Here is a 21,382-nt window from a genome sequence, read left to right as displayed (position 1 = left end):
AAAAGTCCGGGACACGGACCCGGACTTTTTTTTAAAGTTCGGCCGAACCCGTCGAACACGGACATCTAGGTGTCCGCTCAACCCTAACTACTGTCAATCACAGGCAGTGAGCCAAAAAAAAGAGAGTGAGGGCAGGGCAAAGCTGCGCTCCATGTGTGAATGGACACACCGAGCAGCGGCTCTGGAGTGAGCCTGCTTGGGTGCCCCCCATATCAAGCTGCTTGCTGTGTGGGCACTTGGCAGGAACTGGCAGGGGGCCCGACAAGAGGAGTATCAAGGCTGCTCTGTGCAAAACCACTGCACAGAGCAGGTAAGTATAAGGCTCGGTTCACACTGGGGCGGCACGACTCCTTACTACTTCGGGGGCGACTTGTGCATTCCCATGCACCACGACTTTGGAGTGACTTGCATGGACTTCACATAATGGAAGTCTATGCAAGTCGCTCCGAGGTCGCCCCGAAGTAGTACAGGACCCTTTTTCTAAGTCGGAGCAACATGTGTCGCTCCTATTAGAACGGGTCCTGTAGCAGTCAATGGACCGCGAGGGAGCACGACTTGTCAGGTCAGTTGACTGAAGTTTGTGAGTTTAGCACAGTTTTGGAACGCATTAGTAGTTCATCAACTGTCTTTACTTGTGCGGAATTGCTCTCTTAACCACTTTAGCTGTGGAAGGTTTTACCCCCTTATTGACCAGGCCATTTTTTGCAATACGGCACTGCTTTGCTTCAACTGACAATTGCGTGGTTGTGCAACGCTGTACCCAAATAAAATTGATGTCCTTTTTTTTCCCACATACAGAGACTTCTTTTGGTGGTATTTGATCACCTCTGCAGTTTTTATTTAATGCGCTATAAACAAAAAAATAACCACAATTTAAAAAAAAAATATATATATTTTTTACTTTTTGCTGTAAAACATTCCCAATAAAATTTTTTTAAAAATCGAATTTTTTCATCCGTTTAGGCCAATATGTATTCTGCTGCATATTTTTGGTAAATCAATTTATTGGTTTGCGCAAAAGTTATAGCGTTTACAAACTATGCGATACATATATGGACTTTTTTTGTTTTTACTGTTAATGGCGGTGATCAGCGTTTTTTAGCGAGACTGCGACATTACATCGGACAAATCTGACGCTAAGTGACACTATTTGGGGACCAGTGACTCCAATACAGTGATCAGTGCTAAAAAAAATGCACGGTTACTGTATAAATGATACTGGCAGGGAAGGGGTTAACACTAGGGGCAATCAAGGAGTTAGGTGTGCTCCTAGGGAGTGCTTTCTAACTGTAGGGGGAGTGGATTGACTAGAGGAAAAGAGAGATCTGTGTTTCAGCTTAGCTGAAACACAAGATCTCTCTATTCCTCCCTGATAGAACAGTGTTCTGCCTTTTTAACAAAGGCAGAACACCTTTCTGCCATTCCGCCGAATGATCTTTCATTCCCTTGAACAAAAACTGTAGCTGCAGACTTTTAATAAACAGACACTCACCTGTTCAGGGATCCAGTGCCATCCTCATCTGTCTTGAGGTCACTGGCACCGGCATGTTAACTGTGGGCATCCGGCTGTGACTTCTTTCGGCTTCACTGCCGGCTGCCTGCTGTACATATACAAGCCCCGTTGTGCTTTCTTAATGGTCTATGATGGGTCCCAAATCATTGTAGGCAAGGAGAGTAGGAGGAGAACTTATGTTTAGATAGCCTAGGCGATCCTAGCAGAAGTGAGAGTTGGTACCTGTCAAAACTAGGTACACCCCCCCCCCCCCCAGAGAAAATATGTTCAAATATGGCAAAGTAGGGGGGAAGAAGGAGGAAGAGCAGAACTTCACCTGTTTGGTAAAGTTCAGCTTTACTGTCATACCTTGACTAACCAAGACCCTTCACAAGGAATGTTCAGCAATTCCATACAATACCACAAAGCGAATAAATCACAAATCCCAGCACACATGAAACAAAAGGATATAAAAATTAGTTCATTGCGCTATTGGCTGCTGCTATAAAAGGATATCTATCATGTTAACTTATGCCTTAAATCATAAACAGTCATTGCAGCATTAGTAGCACCCATCTGGTGTATTACACACAGTGTGCTTCCACGTCTGCTGGTGAAGTCGTAATGACGAAACGTGACAGGGTGTGACCACGCGACTTTTAGTACTGCCAGCAGCTCAGAGCTCTACATGACAATCATCGTATTCAGGGGAATACCAGTGATCAGTGAGAGGGATTGTGCAGACTGAGCAGTCATTGCTGTTTTGATTGATGCTGTGTTTTACTAGATTTTTTGTAAGTGAGATTTTAAAAGGGGTGGATAAAACAATAAATGGTGTAAATAGGATTACACTATGAAATTTCTCTCTTTTATGGCATGAGAGAGATTATAATTGGAGAAGTACTCTGCATCCATTGGGACTTCATGTGAACAAGGATATCACTTATATAAGGTGTTTGATGTTTTGGAGATCTGGTGAGTGTAACTTCTAAGGGGAGCGGCCCTCACGAGGCATGGTGACGGGATCGGTGTGTTCAAGCACTTATATCTGTCTCATGAGGATCAGAGAGGTGGAACTCCTTTATTAGCAACATAATTTACAAGGGGGAATTTACCTTGAGCTATTTGGAAGCACACAGTAATACACCGGATGAGCCCCACTAGTGGTGCAATGTCTGTTTATGATTTAAGGCATAAGTTAACAATTCCATACAATAATGACAAATTTCTGTTATTGCAGGTTTCCTAAAATACACTTAAAGAGGAACTCTTTGTCCTAAATAAAGTGCAAAACTCCTATAAATTGTCCCTGTGTAAAAATAATAAAAACATTCTTACCAGTCTATAGAGTCCAGCGTTGCCTTCTTACAGGTGAAGTTACCCTTGCTCTGCTTTTGCTTCTAACACCTCCATCATGAAGGGAAATCAGGCTAATGTGCAGACACTCCCCAGGTAGAACTGGCAGAGATCCACAGCTTGTCTGCACATGCACCTGGATCCCCCCGAGCATGTGTAGACGTGCCGTAGGGCCCTGTCATCTTTCTGACACACTGCCTCCTGGAATGTGTGGAGTAGAAATCCCAGGAGGCAGTGCTGCCAGCACATATCATCCTTGCCTAGGCAAAGATTCACAATCAGGAAGTAATGATGCAAAAAAAAAATATTCAATTATGTAAACAGGAGGGGGGAGGTGAGAGCATGTTGTGCAAATAGGTGAAAATACACGCTTTAAGGCACATTTTTTCTTCTCACACCTAGTACATGCAAGGGTACTTCTTGTATTCATACTATGCATAATGACATAGTAAATGGTGGTGTAAACTACACTTCAGAGAAATCTCCAAAAAACCTTTTACTTTTAACTCCCACATTCCATGTTAGTAGCGCACACAGTCAGATCCGAGAGTCTGTTTTAAATTCAGCTGTGGAGGTGTCAGCGTCTTCTATTTTTGGAATCTATTTGTAATGTTTTGATTAGTTCTGACTCAGGAAACTCTTGGATAATGAAAACAGATATATTACTTTATTGCACTTAATGGAAGGCATCTAAGAAACCATTCTTTAAACTGTCATCTGCACGTGTTTCATTTTGTTATTAACTATGCCTTTTCTTAAACCTTGCCTAATATTTGAAAGAAAAAAAAAAACCTTTTAAACTGTAATACTATTCTTATTTTTACAACACATCTATGGTATTTGCTGCTAAATCAGTGTTAGAGCTTTTTGTGCTCCTGCAATATTTTGTCAGTATCTCTTCTTTCTCCTAAATTCATACACAGCCCAACTAAAAAAGCTACTTAACCCATTTATGATCAGAAGTCATTGAAGCCTAGATGCTCATATCAAATTTATCATTGTTAGGCAACTTGTTCATAACTTTATGACTAATTTGCTAGCCTATCTCTTTTAATATTTTCTGAAAGATGTATAAGGCTTTTATTTGCCAAATTTGTTTTAATTAAAAAAAAAAAAAAATGCTGTTTTTTTTTTTATATACGGATTGACACGTAGACAAGAAAATGTAGAACTTCTTTTTAATTCTGTAATTGTATCTTACCATTACAGTATTAATCAAAAGCACACTGTTCTCTTTACAAAAAAAAAGTAGAACTTCTTTTTAATGCTGTAATTGTATCTTACCATTACAGTATTAATCAAAAGCACACTGTTCTCTTTACAAAAAAATTGTACAACTTCTTTTTAATGCTGTAACTGTATCTGACCATTACAGTATTAACCAAAAGTACGCTGTTCTCTTTACACGCCAGTGTCATCTGCAGGCTGAAAATTATTTTTTGTGAATGATCCTCCAGCCTGCATGTGATCAGTATGTCATGGCTGTCATAGTAATATAAAAATAGGTAACCACACTAGTTGGTACCTAATTGTTAGCATAAAAGGTTATCAAAGCGACATGTGGGTTGGGGTTGTGGAAATTTTCTGCAGCTTTGCATCTACACATTCTTGGGGGATATTTCAATAAAGTATTGGGGACACATTTCTGGCATTATGATTTCTGTAAAATGTCCTGCACCAAAATCATGAAAGCCTTGTAACATTTTCAGTAAAAGTTCCAACAAAATAAACTCTACTTCATAGATAATGACACTAAAGGTAATTAGGACCAAAGCAAACTTGAAGTCAAGTACAGACAGGCCAAAGTTATGGGGGGTGGGGCTTTGTTCTTTTACCTTGTGGCTGTAAACGGCTGGATACTGTGAGTGGGACACTGGACACTGACAGTGGAAAGCTAGATGCTAAGAGCAGGACGCTGGACACTGAGAGTGGCTGGACACTGTGGGTTGCAAAAGCAGGAATAGCTGAGTAGGAGCAAGAAGAAATAGAGCGGCGACTTTAGAGATTTAAAACGGCTGTTGGGAGGATTGGAACTGCGGGGGGGGGGGAAGAGCTGGGAGCAGGAATGGGATCACCAGGCTGCCAGGATTCAGTTGTGTGGTGGACTGGGAGAAGAGATGTTGGAACAGTCAGAGGAGTGTGAGTAGCTGTATTCCTGGACACAGTGAGTAACTTTAATATTGTTTTGTTTATTGGTTGCTAGTAAGCAATCTGCCAGCATTCTAGCAACCGCTGACATAAGGGCATACTGACAACTGGCATAGCTTGATGAGCAAGTCTGAATGACTCAGACTAGTTCCCCAATATAAAGAAATGGCCACTGCCCCCATCTATAACTGGCCTTCGCAGCAAGGAGCACATGGAAGGGCAACGCAGCTCAACTTACCAACCAGCCTTCAATCAACTAAATTATCATGCCTAACGGTATGCATTAAAAACAGGGGCTTAGTTTGCACACATTTGCAAATACATGTGTCACGGTACCACAGTATTATATGCAGTCCTAGCTCTATAAATTTGTGAGAGCCTCCATAGTAGAAGCACATGTATAAAAATGAATATATAAAGGACAGGTAAGCCTGGAGGGATCTCATCCCTTCTTAGGAGCACAGGGGCGCACTGGACACCTAGCATATAACATAATGGCAGCAAAGGTATCCAGTGCGCCCCCTCACCAGTATTTCAACAGTACAAACAAATGGCCAATGCCCCTACCTATAACTGGCCTTTGCAGCAAGAAGCCCATGGAAGGGCGACGCATGTCAAACAAAACCAAAGAAAATTCCCAGCTCAACTTCCCAACCAGCCTGCAACCTAGCAAGACTAGTTCCCAATCAGGTCTGCCTTGCTTATGATTGACAGCGGACAGCCATTCAGTCCAGTAATACTAAACCTGTCCACTGCTGTTCACTGTCAATCACAAGCAAAGTGGACCTGATGGGGGACTAATCTTTTTGAGTTCCCCATCAGGCTCTGCCTATTCAACAGATGCATCATTTGTGGAATTTAGGTGTTGGGTGAGCAGAGCCTTGTGGGGAGCTCTGTAACTAGTTCTCCATCTGGCCCGCCTCCTGTGTGACCAACAGCAGATAGCTGTGGATGAATTCTAGGGCTGCTATTGGGCTAGATAGCAGCTATAGAATCCATGCTGTCTTTATCTGTTAATCATTTAGGAGGCAAACCTAATGCCTAACTAGTCTCAGAGTTCCCCATTGAGCTCCGCCTACCCAACAGTAAAATTGGACAGGTATGCCTGTGTGATGGGCACAGTGGCTGGGGAGGCAGGTTATTTATGCTGAAACTGTAATTTTATCAGGTGTACAAGCTACACTGAGAACGGTGTTTCCGGTATGGACACCTCAGCCTTAGTGCCCACATCTGTGCAACAGATTCATGTACCTCAACTTGTACATAAATATGTCACAAGAACTAACCTTTTTGGTGCAGATGTGCAATGCAGTGTTAATTTCGTCGACTAAAACCGACTAAAACGTTTTCGTCTACTAAATTAACGCAATTTTAGTCGACTAAAACTAAAACAATTCAGATAACTAAAATACGACTAAAACTAAACTGGCATTTTAGTCAAAAGACTATAACTAAAACGAAATCGAAATTTGCTGCCAAAATTAACACTGGTGCATGCTCAAAGCTTAATACAATAATAACATATTAGATTTTTCACTCCAGGACCAGCAGTAGTATATAATGAGTTTGGAAATTGTAGAGAAATGCTTAAATAATGCATTACAAATTACAATTGAACTACACCCATTCGATTATAGATGACTAAAATGAGTTTTAGTCGACTAAAATGTACTGGAGTTTTAGTCGACTAAATACGACTAAGACTAAAACACTTGCAGAAGACTAAAATGGGACTAAAACTAAAATGCCATTTTAGTCCTAAGACTAAGACTAAAACTAAATTGAAATTTGCTGCCAAAATTAACAATGGTGCAATGGAGAACTAAAGAGGGTCTATGGCACTCTTTATGAATTCCAGGGTCTGTGTTTCACAGCCATGCTATTATGCTTATTAGGACTGATTCTCTGAAAAGTAGAAACCAAAGACAAGAAAATACATTTTCAGTCAAAGCTAGCATGTGAGATGAAATGAGCAGTTATTGTGACATGGTTTTCTGTTGTGTACAAAGGGGCAATTGATAAGAAAATCAATGCTAAAACAGTATGTCTCTTAAGGGTAATTTAATATATTTCAGTCACAAGATTGAAAACTTACTACAACTGTTATTGCACAGTAAAATCGTTTTGTGTTCCTTGTTTTCATTCATGAGGCTAACTCCATGAAATATATTATTTTTCTCTTGGTTAGGTTTTCAGATGTGGAACACTGGCAGGATGAGTCCATCTCACACTGTTATTTCAAATACTTTTTAAAATTCTTTTTTCAAAATTCTTTTTGTCACAGCAGGGCTAATCCAATTATTTTTCTGAAATGTAAAACAAAATAGAAAGAGCAGTTGAAGTTTAAAAAAAAAATGTATATTTACATTTTCATGGATGGTATTAATGTGTGCAAACGTGTTGCTAGGATTTAAAAAAAACAGGAGCATTTTTAAAGTGTATCTATGGTCAAAAGTTAAAAACATTTATTCATTTTCACATTGAATTTCAATTATTTATAACCTGCTCTCTACTATTATTTTGAACTTTGAAGTTTAACTTACTTTGTGAAGATCCCTACACATTTACTTAAGGTCACCCCAGCTACAGAGCCCTGTCAAGGCACCCCAGAGTTAGGACTACAGAAAATACTGGGGTGCCCTTTAGCTTTTACATGTATTTGCAAATGTGTGCAAACTAAACCCCTGTTTTTACTGTTCAATGTTTTTATTGAAAGTTTGCATACAACAAGGAACAAACATATAGGGACAATGGCGTAGAAAATGTCACGTTACATAGTAGCAATACATGACAACAACAACAAATGCCAAAAGCGAAAGTAAGAGCAAAATTCAGAACCAATATCAAAATCGATAACAGAGTTTCAACAGGAAGGAATAAAGTAGCGACTTTGTGACCACGTTGACCAGTCTTTGTGGAACTTAGGGCCACGAAGAAGTGAAAATGCGTAAGCCTTTTCCATGGAGTAGTGATGGTTCTAAACCCCTGTTTTTAACACATACTGTTAGACAGGATAATTCGGTAGATTGCAGGCTGGTCGGTAGGTTAAGCAGAGAATTTCTTTGGTTTTGTTTTGAATGTGTTGTCCTTCCATGTGCTCCTTTATGCAAAGGCCAGTTATAGGATAGGGCAGTGGCCATTTGTTTGTACTGTAATTTTTCAAGTGAGCTTATAATGTATTGTCAAAAATACCTATTGTTTGTATTGATGTTACAATTTCTGAAGTTATAAAATGAAAGTGTATGCTGTAACTTTAGATCTACATTAAAAGAGAAAAGATGTGGGAGTGGGCCTGGCCAAAATGTTAGTGTGAATTAGGATGGCAGTTATTATAAATAAAGGCATTATAACCTTCCTACCTGCTTCTTGTGTTTTCACCTGCATAAGATGTGCATTGATCATGTAGTTTCATGGTGTCATTTGTTGCCCTGTACACACAGCCTATAGTAGAGTAAATCTTCATATTTCAATGTCAGAAGTTTCTGGATGTGTTCAAACATGAAGCATGTGTCATGGCACATCGCAAAAATGACTGCAGATACAATCTCTGGATTGAAGCTGAATATTGCAGCAAGTGTTGGTTTGTTAATTATCTTTTAAATGGGCTATTCATTGTATCTTGGCTTTCATGTTTGGCTAGAACTCTGCTTTAACATAATACAGCCCAGGGGGCTGTCTTTGGCCCTATAACTGCAGTTATTACAACATTCCATCCAGCAGAAGCTTAGAGCAGTTTTCAGACAGAGTAGGCCAAAAACCTCTGTGCTGTCCATTATTCCCAAAGCCTACTGATTTTCTCCTGACAGTATTTTAACGGCAATCAAATTATACAGATGGTAGATGTGTTTGGGTGATCAATTATTTTTTTTCATTTTAGTAGCTGGTATTCAGCTCGATCAGTTTAACTGACATGTTCAACTTCTAGAAAAAAATATGTTTTTTCCCTATTCTGATCCCTGCCATGCACACTGCATGTACAGTATATTATACAGTATATGCCTTGCATAGAAGGATGCTCAAAAATTTAAAAAAAAAGGTCACTTCTCGTTGGAAATGTTATCAAAATGCATCAAATGGTATATTTCTGCCTAAAAATGATTGCACAGTTAATACACTATAAAGCTAGGGCTACACAGTTGATTAAACATCTTTGATCTTGAGATATTTAATCACTTTTTATAATCATTTTATTAGCAGCACATTGATTCCCATGTGCTGCAAAAGAGATGACTGTCAACAAGTGTTTAAATGTCTATCTCTCACCTGAGCTCAGTCATTGAAATCTTGTAATGAGTTTGCTTCCATTTCAGGCAAGTGTAATCAGAAAGACAGAGGTATAATCAGGTACAGAGTGATTTGTATCTACTGGAGTGGGTCTCATTTGAGGTCTGCTATTATGAACATACCTTGGGGAATTTAAAAAAGCCTCATAGAACATTTTTCTGCTTGTAGTTCTAACTGCATCTAATTCAGGCAAGCATTTGCTCCAGTTTTGGTAGCATTACTTAGAAATGCAAGCAGTTCTAAGCACCACCACTTTAGGAACCTGTCACAATGGCAGCAACAGATTTCAGTTTGTAGATTATGAAACAGGTGGTATATAAGAGCAGCTCTGAGCTGGTGTATAGAGGTGCATGCTGTGCTGGGAGGTTGTCATGAATGTGAAATTCCCGCAGACGGCTCTATTCCTGGCCCCATTCAGCTGTCAGCCAGTATACAGTATTCCCAGGCTGTAAGCTAAATGTAAATAATGGGCCAGGGATACTGGTGGCATCATTATCCAAATATCCAAATATGGCAATGACCGTATCTGGGAAACTACTTGTGTTATCTGGTAGTTCCCCTTCAGGAACAAGTTAATTTATTTCTTCAAAAATGCGGAAATGAAAATGTTTTTTTTTTTTTACACAAGTTTGTAAATTATTAAGATATTTCTAGCACATGTCATGAACATAGATTTATACCCCAAAACACATTCTGCTACCCCTGTAGCATACCAGCAAGCTACATAAAGGGTCCCAAAATCCAAGGAGCACCATCAGGCTTTCAAGGGAAAAATTAGGCATTGAATTTTCTGACTACCTTTCACAAGTTTGGAGGCCCTGGAGTGCAGAGCAGTAAAAATACCCACATTAAAAAAAAACAGACACACCAAAGTATTTTTTAAGAAGCATAGTGAGCCATTTTAAAATTAAATTTTCTGCCACAAGTGTTTGAAAATGCAAGAAAATGGAAATATATTTTCTATACACAAAGTTGTAAATAATGAAAATATTTCTAACACACAGAAAGGGCATACTTAGAACTACACCCCAAAACACATTCTACTACTCCTAAGTATTAGGATACAACATGTGTGAGACTTTTTCGATGTTTTGCCCAATTATGTACCATACATTGTATCTTGTTTATCAGAAAAACCAACATTGTATCAAAAACAGTGTACTGTAATGCTTGCCTCTGTACACGTGGTGAGGAAATTTAGCTTAGTGTAGTGTCACTTATAGCAGTCTCCATTCCAATATGTCAAACATGCCTAGCCTACTGGTATGTGGCTGCCACCAGGAATGCTATGTTCACTGGCCAGGAAGTACAGATGGCTGAACCAAGGGTGAAAAAAGAGTTCCTGTGGCTCAAGGACTGCAGTTGTCTGCAAGGGATGGCAGGGGCTGGTGTCTCGCAGGTACATAGTCAGTGTGACAAGCAGATTAGATGGCAGGCAGAAATGTAATCAATAAATAGACAAGAGTAAGTACAGGCAGATCAGTGTGATACTGTACTGATGTGGCCATGATCTGGGACACTGTTAATGACTGCAGTGGCTTTGGTGACACTGTTACTATTGTGGCACTGATCAGGAACACCGCTGCTGGCTGCACTTATCTGGCGACTCTGGCACTTTTGTCATGGCAATTAGGAACACTGTAACTGGCTTACATTGGTCTGGTGACAGTGGGACTTGTGTGGTGGCAACCAGGAACACTGTTGCTGGTTTACACTGGCCTGGTGACAGTGGGACTGTTTTAGAGGTGATCAAGAACACTGTTGCTGGTGTGGTGTCACTTTATTGATGTGGTGATGATCAGGGACACTGGCTGGTTGTAGTGGTAGGATAACACTGTGCTAAGGTGGATAGCGATTATGAACACTGTGGCTGGCTGCAATGGCATAGTGACACTGTAGTGGGGTGGCTAGTGATCAGGGACAGTGTGGCTGGCTGCACTGGTATGGTGACAATGTACTGGTGTGACTAGTAATCAGGGACACTAAGGATTGAATTCAAGTTGTACTCCAGCCAGATATAAAATTAATGCAATTTAAACGCAAGCAGTGTAAGGACTTGAATTTGACTTGGTACTAGCTTCGTTGTAGTTCCTGCACATCAGAGCTCAGACAGGGTAGGGAGAAGCAGCATGGGAAATACATTAGGGGTCAGGGCTGGTGCAAGGATTTTTGACACCCTAGGTGAAACCTCATTTTTCCGCCCCTTTGACCTGCCCATGTATACTGTAGAGGTGGCGAGGTGGATATTTTTTGTAATCCCCCAATGTAATCCCCCCAGTGTAATCCCCCTAGTGTAATCCCCCAGTGTAACCCCCCCCAATGTAATGCTCCTAGTGTAACGACTGCAATGTAACCCCCCCAGTGTAATGCCCCCAATGTAACCCCTCTGTGTAATGCCACCAATGTAACCCCCCCCTGTGTAATGCCCCCAATGTAACCCCTCTGTGTAATGCCACCAATGTAACCCCCCCCCTGTGTAATGCCCCCAATGTAACCCCTCTGTGTAATGCCACCAATGAAACCCCTCTGTGTAATGTCACCAATGTAACCCCTGTGTGTAATGCCCCCAATGTAAACCCTCTGTGTAATCTCTGTGTAATGCCCTCAATGTAACCCCTCTGTATAATGCCCCCAATGTAAACCCCTCTATATAATGCCCCCAATGTAACCCCTCTGTATAATGCCCCCAATGTAACCCCTCTGTATAATGCCTCCAATGTAACCCCTCGGTATAATGACCACCAATGTAACCCCTCTGTGTAATGCTCCCAATGTAACCCCTCTGTATAATGCCCTCAATGTAACCCGTCTGTATAATGCCCCCAATGTAAACCCTCTGTGAAATGCCCCCAATGTAATCCCTCTGTGAAATGCCCCCAATGTAATCCCTCTGTATAATGCCCCCAATGTAACCCCCCTGTGCAATGCCCCCAATGTAACCCCTCTGTGTAATGCCCCCAATGTAACCCCTCTGTGTAATGCCCCCAATGGAAACCCTCTGTGTAATGCCACCAATGTAACTCCTCTGTGTAATTCCTCCAATGTAACCCCCCCATGTAACCCCCCTGTGTAATCTCCCCTCCCTCCCATTTACAGACCTCAGATCAGCGCAACTCTGTCCACAGAGATGTCCCTCCTCCTATGCTCTGCCTCCTGTGGTGGATGTACTGTCAGAGTGGAGGAGGAGCCTAGGCTCGGTCAGCTCTGAGGTGTATAATTGTGATAGTCAGATGGCACCTGCCTGTCACAATAATAGAGCAGGCAATTGCAGTGCTGGCTCCTGCAGGATATGCGGGCACTGGGCACCGGACTACAGAGCTGTCTGCCTCACAATTCCTTCTCCCCCTCCCTCCCTGCACATCGCGGGGAGCTACAGAAACTGCAGAGAAAAGAGGAGAGGAGAGAGCCGCAGCGCCCCTCTCAATCCAGCGTTGGGGGCTTTCCTCTTTGACGCCACTGCCCAACTGCCCGCCTTCTGCCCGCCTAAGGGGTGGGTGGAGACACGGAGCTTCTCGTGGCCTGGAAGACACCTTTCCTTCTCAGGCTGACCCGCACAATGAGGAGGAGGTGCCCCCAACTGATGTGTGCTCTAGGCCGGTGCCTACCTTGCCTATAGGTAGCGCCAGCCCTGTTAGGGGTGTTACAGCGTAAGGAGCATGCTGATAGGAGAAAATTGCACAGTCATGGTGAAGTGAGCTCATCAGTCTGCTGCTTCTCCTTTCAATGTCCAGTAACAGGGTGGGGGTAGACTTGTAAATGAAAGTGAAACTGCAGCAGAGAGAGACCAGATCCCTCCCCTGTCAGGCAGGACTGTGCATTGTGGCTATGAAAATCTCATGACTTGTTGGGCAGAAATATAAATCTTTTCTGGGTTGGCAAAACAGCACTCATATATGTATTTCATCTGTGTATTTAGCTGTTTTCCTGGAGATAATCTTGAAGCAAACTAATCAGAGATGTTATAAAAAGGAATCAGTACAGCACAACTATTAATACATAATATAATCAAAATAAAGAAATAACGACTCAAATATGAAGTGCAATTTGAAACAGTGTCAAAAAAAGTCCCAACTGTAAATATCTGCTCCACCACTGTGATAACTCAAGGTATTAATTCAATATAATGTAATCTGATGTGCTCCGTGACCGCCACCTTCCGACAGACTGCCTGCTCACCTCCAGACAATGACCCCACTACAGAGTCATCATTGCCTGATGAGATATCTCTCAGGATAATTCTAGAATACTCCTGCAGAAAGCGTTACTGAACCACACCAGTCCACTTCGGAAGTCTCGATCAATCATATGTGACCATAAAATAAAAATGGGAAAACCAAAATGTTTTTTTTTAAAAAACTAAACAAAGGGATTAAAAACACTCACATGGGTATGTGAACCACATACATATATTAAGCTCACCACGCTGGTGCACAAACCAAAAAAACCTCCTGGATAACGACTCCTCCCACCTGTACGGGTTATGGCCACCTAGTTGGGCTTCTTCAGCAGGTGGGGAGTCGTTAATTGTAAGGAGCTTATAGAGATGGTAAAAACCTGTGATCCAGCTGGGAGAATGGGGATAGCTAGTGGTGACTCTGTATCAGGTGTCACCGTATGTCACTTCCTCTTCCTCCCTGCTCCTCGCCCTTACTTTGACCATTGCAGCCCTCCTCCCAATAAACCCGAAGTGACGTTGCATAAAGGACCTATCATCAGAGACTATATTGGAACCGGAAGTGATGTTCCCCAGCTCCTAAGTGCATAGTCCTATAGTGTCTCCTTCCGCCCTTACTCCATGCCCTAACTTCGGCAACTAGGTGAATTCGGGACATGACTACATACCAGAAGTGCCAGTGTAGTTATCTCAATATTAGACCACTCGGGCTTATGGGGACACTTCTATTCCATATTGGATGGGGATTAACTCTCCTTTGTACCCAGCTCCAGATAATCCACACCCTTAGGAGTGATACAAAACTTCTAAAAACACAACTTTTAAAAACATCTCACCTCACTAAAAAACATCCCCCTGACATCACTATAATATTACATGTCTCTAACCTATGCATCAGATCTAAAAATTAGTACCACCTACAAATACAGGTTTCACAGTTATTCAGAGATGTTGATTGGCTAATCAGAATGAAAAATTATAATCAGAAAGGCAGAGAGATGATTAGGAGCAAAGTATTTTGGAGCTCATGGAATGGGTCTTGTTGGATGACCTATAATAAATAAAGCACAAGAAAGAAAAACAAGTCAAGGAAATGGGTGTGAGGCTAGATGTTATATAATTGTTTAGTAGATTATGGATTTTGAAGACTTCAAAACTGGGTGCGAATGTGATAAAATAGTTGTCAAAAACAGTTAACACTCTTCATAAAATTAAAAGAACAACAAAAGTTTTTTTCCAGAATAATGACTGCTACACAGACTGTGACACATTTATTAAATCTATAATACATCTTCAGTATATATTGAGCAAATGGATGGGACTTTAGTTTTCAGCATTTGAGACAATATGAATCATGTCATTAAGAATTGTTATTATTAATATTATATCATATTTTTTTATGTCATATTTTTCGTTATTGACAACATTGTTTCTTAGATACATATGGAAATCCATCTAGTCCAATTACTAAAATAGATTTTTTTACAGAAATGATATACAAAACTTACCAGATCAGATAACATGTCTTAAGCTAGGTTCACATCTAGGCTTGTGCAGGACTGCGTTCAAATTGCATGCGTTCCTGCACCCACAGCAAAAACGTGTGGGGGTACCATTCTTTAATGGCACCCCATGCATTGGACACCATGGTGCATTTTCCCATGCATGAAAATGCATAGCACAATGAGTTTTCTGTGCGGCTGCAATTTTAGAAAAGGAACAGGGACTCCACAAATAGAACTTTCTTTTGGTGGTATTTGATCACCTCTGCCATTTTCTTTTTTTTTACACTATAAACTACACTTTAAACAAAAAAGACTGACAATTTTTAAAAAAATAACAATATTTTTTACTTTGTGCTATAAAACATACCCAATTAAAAAAAACGTAAAAATCCAATTTCTTTATCAATTTAAGCCAATATGTATTCTGCTACATATTTTTGGTAAAAAAAATCCCAAAAAGTGTATATTGAGTGGTTTGCGCAAAGTTATAGTGTCTACAAACTATGGGATATATTTATGAAATTGTTGCTTATTTATTTATTTTTACTTGTAATGGTGGAGATTAGGGATTTATAGCGGGACTTCGACATTGGGGCGGACAAATCAAACACTAACTTACAATTTTGACACTTCTTTGAGGACCAGTGACACTAATACAGTGATCAGTGCTAAAAATATGTACTGTCACTATACTAATGACACTGGCAGGAAAGGGGTTAACATCAGGGGCGATCAAAGGGTTAAATGTGTTCCCTAGGAGGGCATGCTAACTGTGTGGGGGGTGCTTTGACTGGGGGAAGACAGATCCGTGTTCCTCCATCTCACAGATCGGCGGTCTGCCTTGTTTACATTCAGCCGTTCTGCCTCTCTCCCGAACAATCGCGAGGTGCTGGAAAACATCAGGTTCACCAGATCCGCTGTTTGGCTCCTGCTGTGTCCAATCACAGCAGAAGTGGTTTGCCGGCGGCGCCATGCGCTCCCCTGGCCCATTGCACGAAATCATGTACAGGTAGGTGATTTTGCGCAGGAGGGCTGCCCTGCCGCAGTATATATGCGTGCGGTGGTTCAGAAGAGGTTAAACAGTTCCAGAATGTGTGCAAAGCACTGTCGATGTGCTTTGTGGGCGGTGGGCCAAACTGGTCAGCAATTTCTATATCATTGTAGTCAGTTCTGTTTACAAAAATTTATGATGAATAAGCTAGCTATACATGAGGGTTTGTTAGATTTTCTAATTAGTCAAATTGTTTTCGACCACATTAATAAGTAAGTTCAAAGGAGCAGGATGAAAATTTTTTCTCAAACGTATGAATTCCTAACAGTGAATGCAATTTTTGTTCAGGAAAGTCCATTCATTTCAAAATCCCAATGTTAAAATAAAACTTTTTTTGAAGTAGTTTGGAACCGCATTCATGAAGTCACCAAATGTACAGGCCAAGCATTTTTTAGCTTAAAGCGGAGTTTCGGCAACATTTTTTTTTTCCCTAAAAATACCCCAATACCCAAATACTAGTCAGGGCTCGTGCATTTAAACGATGATATCCTCTAAACTGTCCCCTGTTTAGTGCACCTGCAGGATGAATTACTTACCTTGTGAAGTTCTTGTTCAGCGCGGCCATCTGCGGTGTGGGCAGCTGAAGCCGCAGTGTCCCCCTTCCTTGATTTCGCGAGTCCCAGAATGCTATACCTCATCACTTCTGGTGCAGGTGCGTCATCCCACAGCTGGTACCGCGTCATTGCGCATGCCCCGAAGCTGTTCTCGTGCCTGCATCGGAAGTGACGAGGGACTCCGGTGCAGGCGAATTGACTCCTGGGATTGATGACACTCATCTCCCAGGAGTCAATGCAAAGCAGGAAATGATGTCGGTGGCCACGGCCGCATAAGGGTGAAGTGGGAGGAAGGTAAGTTATTTTTCATTAAAAATAAGTTAAGGGAACATAAAAAAAAATAGCCAAATCGAGTTTAGATAGGGATATAGATATGCATGATGTGAAGTTCAAAATTAGGGTGGGACTCTGCTTTAATGCATTCACAGAATTAGGGTAAAAAATGCATAAGTGCTGGTGCTACTGTTTCAAAACCCCTAAGCTGGCTATCATTGATTGAAATTCAGCTGGTTACAATGGTACTGGCCTAACTTTGATCAGCGTGTGGCCATCCCAACTCAACATAAATCAATAGTTGATCAACTTTTGTCGAGGGGACATGTTGAAATTTTTTTCCTCGCTCAGTATATTCTGATGGGGGAAGGGGGGGGGGGGTGATATAACTGTTAGAATACAGTGACCCACCAGGGGGATTCCTCCATCCATCTCAAATGTGTGTAGTGGCCAGCTTTACCTGGTGACTCTCTTACGGCCACCAGGTTCTTCATTAATTGCACCACTCCCCGAACGTCTGGTTGCAGAGGGTAGAGGTGGGATTAGGCGTGCGATTGGCTCTTGCAGCTGTCTGTCGGCAGTTGGGAGGAGGGAACAGAGGCGTGGCTTGCTGATCACTGTGCGTGTGTCAATAGACAGCAGACCCAGCCAGCAAGGCACATGCATGGGTGTCTCCTTTAGAAGCAGCTACCTAAAGGAGACACCTGCAAACATCTGCAACCTGCATCATCTGCGGGACCAGCCACCTAAGGAAAAATACAATTGCTCAAAGAAGTAGAAATACACAATGTATAAGTGTGGACTTCTCCAAATGAATTTTCCTTTAAAAAACTTTAATACTTTAGGATGTGTGCAAAACAAAACATGGATCAATGTTGGCATGGATGCAGAACACCTGTTGAGGGTTAGGCAGCGCATAGATTAGTCAACCAGTGGGTTGAATGAAAAAAGCGGACCTGATTTCTCCATCCATGCTATTGATGTTAATGGGGGAATCCTTGCCACTGGGCTATTGTATTTTGACAGCAGGGAGACTTTCCCACTGTAAGAATACACTGATCGAGTGAGGAAAATCTGACAGGGAGGTTTTACAGAAGTCGATAGGTAGATCAACCTAACTGCCTATACATGGATTAAAATTCTGCCAGTCCCTACTAAACCAGCTGAATTTCAATCCATGTACTATATAGCCGGCTTTAGAGGCTCAGGAGAACAGCATGACAGCCAGTCAATTAGCATTTTTAGAATTAAAGGCTGTAAATGGTGGCCTATGTAAGTAGCTCAGCAGTTTTCCTAAACTGACATATAGACTAGAAGATCTTGGATGTCCTTTTAGGAGAAAACAATGTAGTACATATTGGTAACAGAATGTCAAACACTTTTCCAATAATTACAATAGTGTGGGGCAGCAGAGCCAATAAAATAATGCAAACTCATTTGTTAAAAAAGAAAAAATGCTGCATTGGTGAAAATTGTTAATTGTTTTTTTCTGCACTTTTTGATGTAGGCTCCTTTCCCTGGGTTTGTGCAGACTGATGCTTTTTTTGTTTTTATAGATCTGAACGCAGCTCTATTATATCAGTATTCTCCAGTTTAGCTCAGTCATTTACAACAGAATACAGCAATGTAAAAAAATGCCTAAATCCTGCATTCAAGATGAGTATGCCTGTAAAATGTTTTCTAGACGATGAAGTTGAGTGAATGAGGATATATGTTCTTGTAGACACAGGTAGTTTTTGCACCATTATATGTGTTTTGTACCCTGGATGTTTCTGCTGGCGAAGGCCAGTGTGGATATGAGTATTTTCTTTACACTCGTGTTCATAAACCCTAAAAAAAAAACTAATCCTAGAAAAAAAAAAGATACATTGTATCATTATAGTAACCTAAATGTGTCATATTTTGTAGGTAAACATTATGCCAAGAATACTACAGCTGCTCTGTGCGAAAAACAAGATTTGTGAAATGGCTTCAATTTTTCCAGGTATTACTTGAAAATTAACTATTTAAGCCACAGATGTTTTTTTAATCACTTTTTTATGTGTTGGGAAGACTATTAGTGTAAGAATGTACTCACTGTATATCATAGCCATCATATTTGCTTTTGTCATGTATTAGAAATGAAGTAAGTTTGACATTTATTTGTGTAACCTATACATGAGTAACCTACATAAATAAAATATCAGGATGGGTTTGAAATTACAGAATATAAATTACTTTCCAGTTCTATGATGAAATTCACTTGCGGCAGTATCATGGAATTTGGCAAAGTTAAACCTGCACCACTGCACTTTTCTGAATGATTCAGATTACATACTGTATATAAGAAGTTTACTGTGATGAGAAAATATGTTATGTAAGCTCTTGCTTGCCACCTGCTGACAGAATTTGGAAAATCTCCGAATTGTTTGTCTTATTCTCTATGTATCTATTATTCCGACACACTGGCCTCAGTATTTAGGGGTGAATTTATGTCAAAATTGCATCCAATGAAAGTGTGTCTACATTTGTTCTGTGTAAATGTTGCAACATACATATGTTATTAGGCTATATCCTGTGGTGGATTAATTATTTGTTTAACCACTTTAAGACCAGAAGGATTTGCCCCCTTGCTGACCAGGCCCTATTTTGCTATTCGGCACTTCGTTACTTTAACGGACAATTGCGCGGGCGTGCGTGACGCTGTACCCAAATAAAATTGATGTCCTTTTTTTTCCTCACGAATGGAGCTTTCTTTTGGTGGTATTTGATCACATGTGCGATTTTTATTTTTTTGTGCTATAAACAAAAAAGAGCGATAATTAAAAAAAAAAAAAAAAAAAACAATATTTTTTACATTCTGCTATATGACATTCTCAAAAAAAAAAGATGTAAAAATCAAAATTGTGTGAGACTTTTACACAGCCTTGCCACATAAAGAGACGCAACATCCAAGTAGCACCTTAAGGCGTTCTAGGAGCATAAATTACACACATCATTTTCTGACTACATATCACACTTTTAAAGGCCCTAGAGCACCAAGACAATGGAATTGACCACAAAATGACCCCATTTTGGAAAGAAAACATTCCAACGTATATTCTATGAGGCATTATGAGTCTTTTGAATATGTCATTTTTTTCCACAAGTTTTTGGAAAATGTGGGGAAAAAATGAAAACCTATTTTTTTCACACAAAGTTGTCAATTTATAGGATATTTCTAACACATAGCATGTAAACAGCAAAAATTACACCCCAAAATACATTCTGCCACTCCTCCTGAGTATGGCGATACCACATGTGTGAGACTTTTACACAGCCTGGCCACATAAAGAGATTCAACATCCAAGTAGCACCTTCAGGCGTTCTAGGAGCATAAATTACACACATAATTTTCTGACTACCTATCACACTTTTGAAGGCCTTAGAGCACCAAGACAATGGAATTGCCCACAAAATGACCATATTTTGGAAAGAAAACACTCAAACATATATTCTATGAGGCATTGTGAGTCTTTTGAACATGTCATTTTTTTCCACAAGTTTTTGGAAAATGTGGGGAAAAAATGAAAACCTATTTTTTTCACACAAAGTTGTCAATGTATAGGATATTTCTAACACATAGCATGTACATAGCAAAAATGACACCCCAAAATATATTCTGCTACTCTTCCTGAGTATGGCGATACTACATTGTGAGACTTTTACACCGCCTGGCCATAAACAGAGACCCAACATCTAAGTAGACACCTTCAGAAGTTCTAGGAGCATGCATTTTACATCTAATTTCCTGACAACCTATTACATTTTTTAAAGCCCTTCATATTTCTAACACATAGCATGTACATACCAATTACACCCCAAAATATATTCTGGTGAGCAAAGGGTAAACAAAAGATTACCTGTGGTTTTAGTAGTGGTCCACAGAGGAGAGCATCCAGGTAGAAGGCAGGGATGTGGTCAGTGACAGCAAAAGCAATCGAACAGGCAGCAGGCAGAAAAACTGTCCATATTCATTACAGGCAGCTGGCAAAAATACTGTCCATAGTCATTACAGGCAGCAGTCAGAAATACTGTCCATAGTCATTGCAGGCATGGATACTGTCAGCACAGCCAAAGCATTGGTCCAGGTAGCAGGCAGAGATGTGGTCTATAAAGTCCAGAAACGTGGTTTTTAAAACGGCAGGCAAATGCATTGTCGGTAAACAGGCCAGGGTCAGGTAACGTGGAAGGTAGAAACATGGTAGCAGGCAAATGATATGGACAGGTATTTCAAAATGGGAAACGGCAGTCTTAAAAATAAGGGGATCTAAAATCATAAAGCTGTATGGTAAATTTTGAAGCAATCTCCGATGCATAGGCCAGGTTGGGAGGGACAATCGGGACAATGAAAACTAGTGTCTCTTCTAATTCCATTACTGCTACACACACGACATCTCTTTTGGCTCCTTCTTCCTGATTCTGCGGGGGGGAATGCTATAGGGAAAATGTAGCTCGTGAAGTCTACTCACACAATCAGAGCAAATGCTTGCTGGGGCCGGTCCTTGTTGGTAAATTAGGGCAGTG

General features: G+C 40.7%; 1 protein-coding gene across 1 annotated transcript in view; it reads left to right on the top strand.

Moving 5' to 3' along the window:
* Positions 1-21,382, top strand: part of CPED1 (cadherin like and PC-esterase domain containing 1) — a 459,182-nt gene that overhangs the window by 107,380 nt on the left and 330,420 nt on the right. The window contains exon 4 of the mRNA XM_082256067.1: positions 18,746-18,821. Within this exon, the coding sequence (XP_082112193.1) occupies positions 18,746-18,821 (76 nt within the window). The remainder of the gene's footprint in view (positions 1-18,745; positions 18,822-21,382) is intronic.

The sequence above is a fragment of the Pelophylax lessonae genome, assembly GCF_965119305.1.
Source record: "Pelophylax lessonae genome assembly, chromosome: 4".
Taxonomy (NCBI): domain Eukaryota; kingdom Metazoa; phylum Chordata; class Amphibia; order Anura; family Ranidae; genus Pelophylax; species Pelophylax lessonae.
This window is presented reverse-complemented; position numbering and strand designations above follow the sequence as displayed.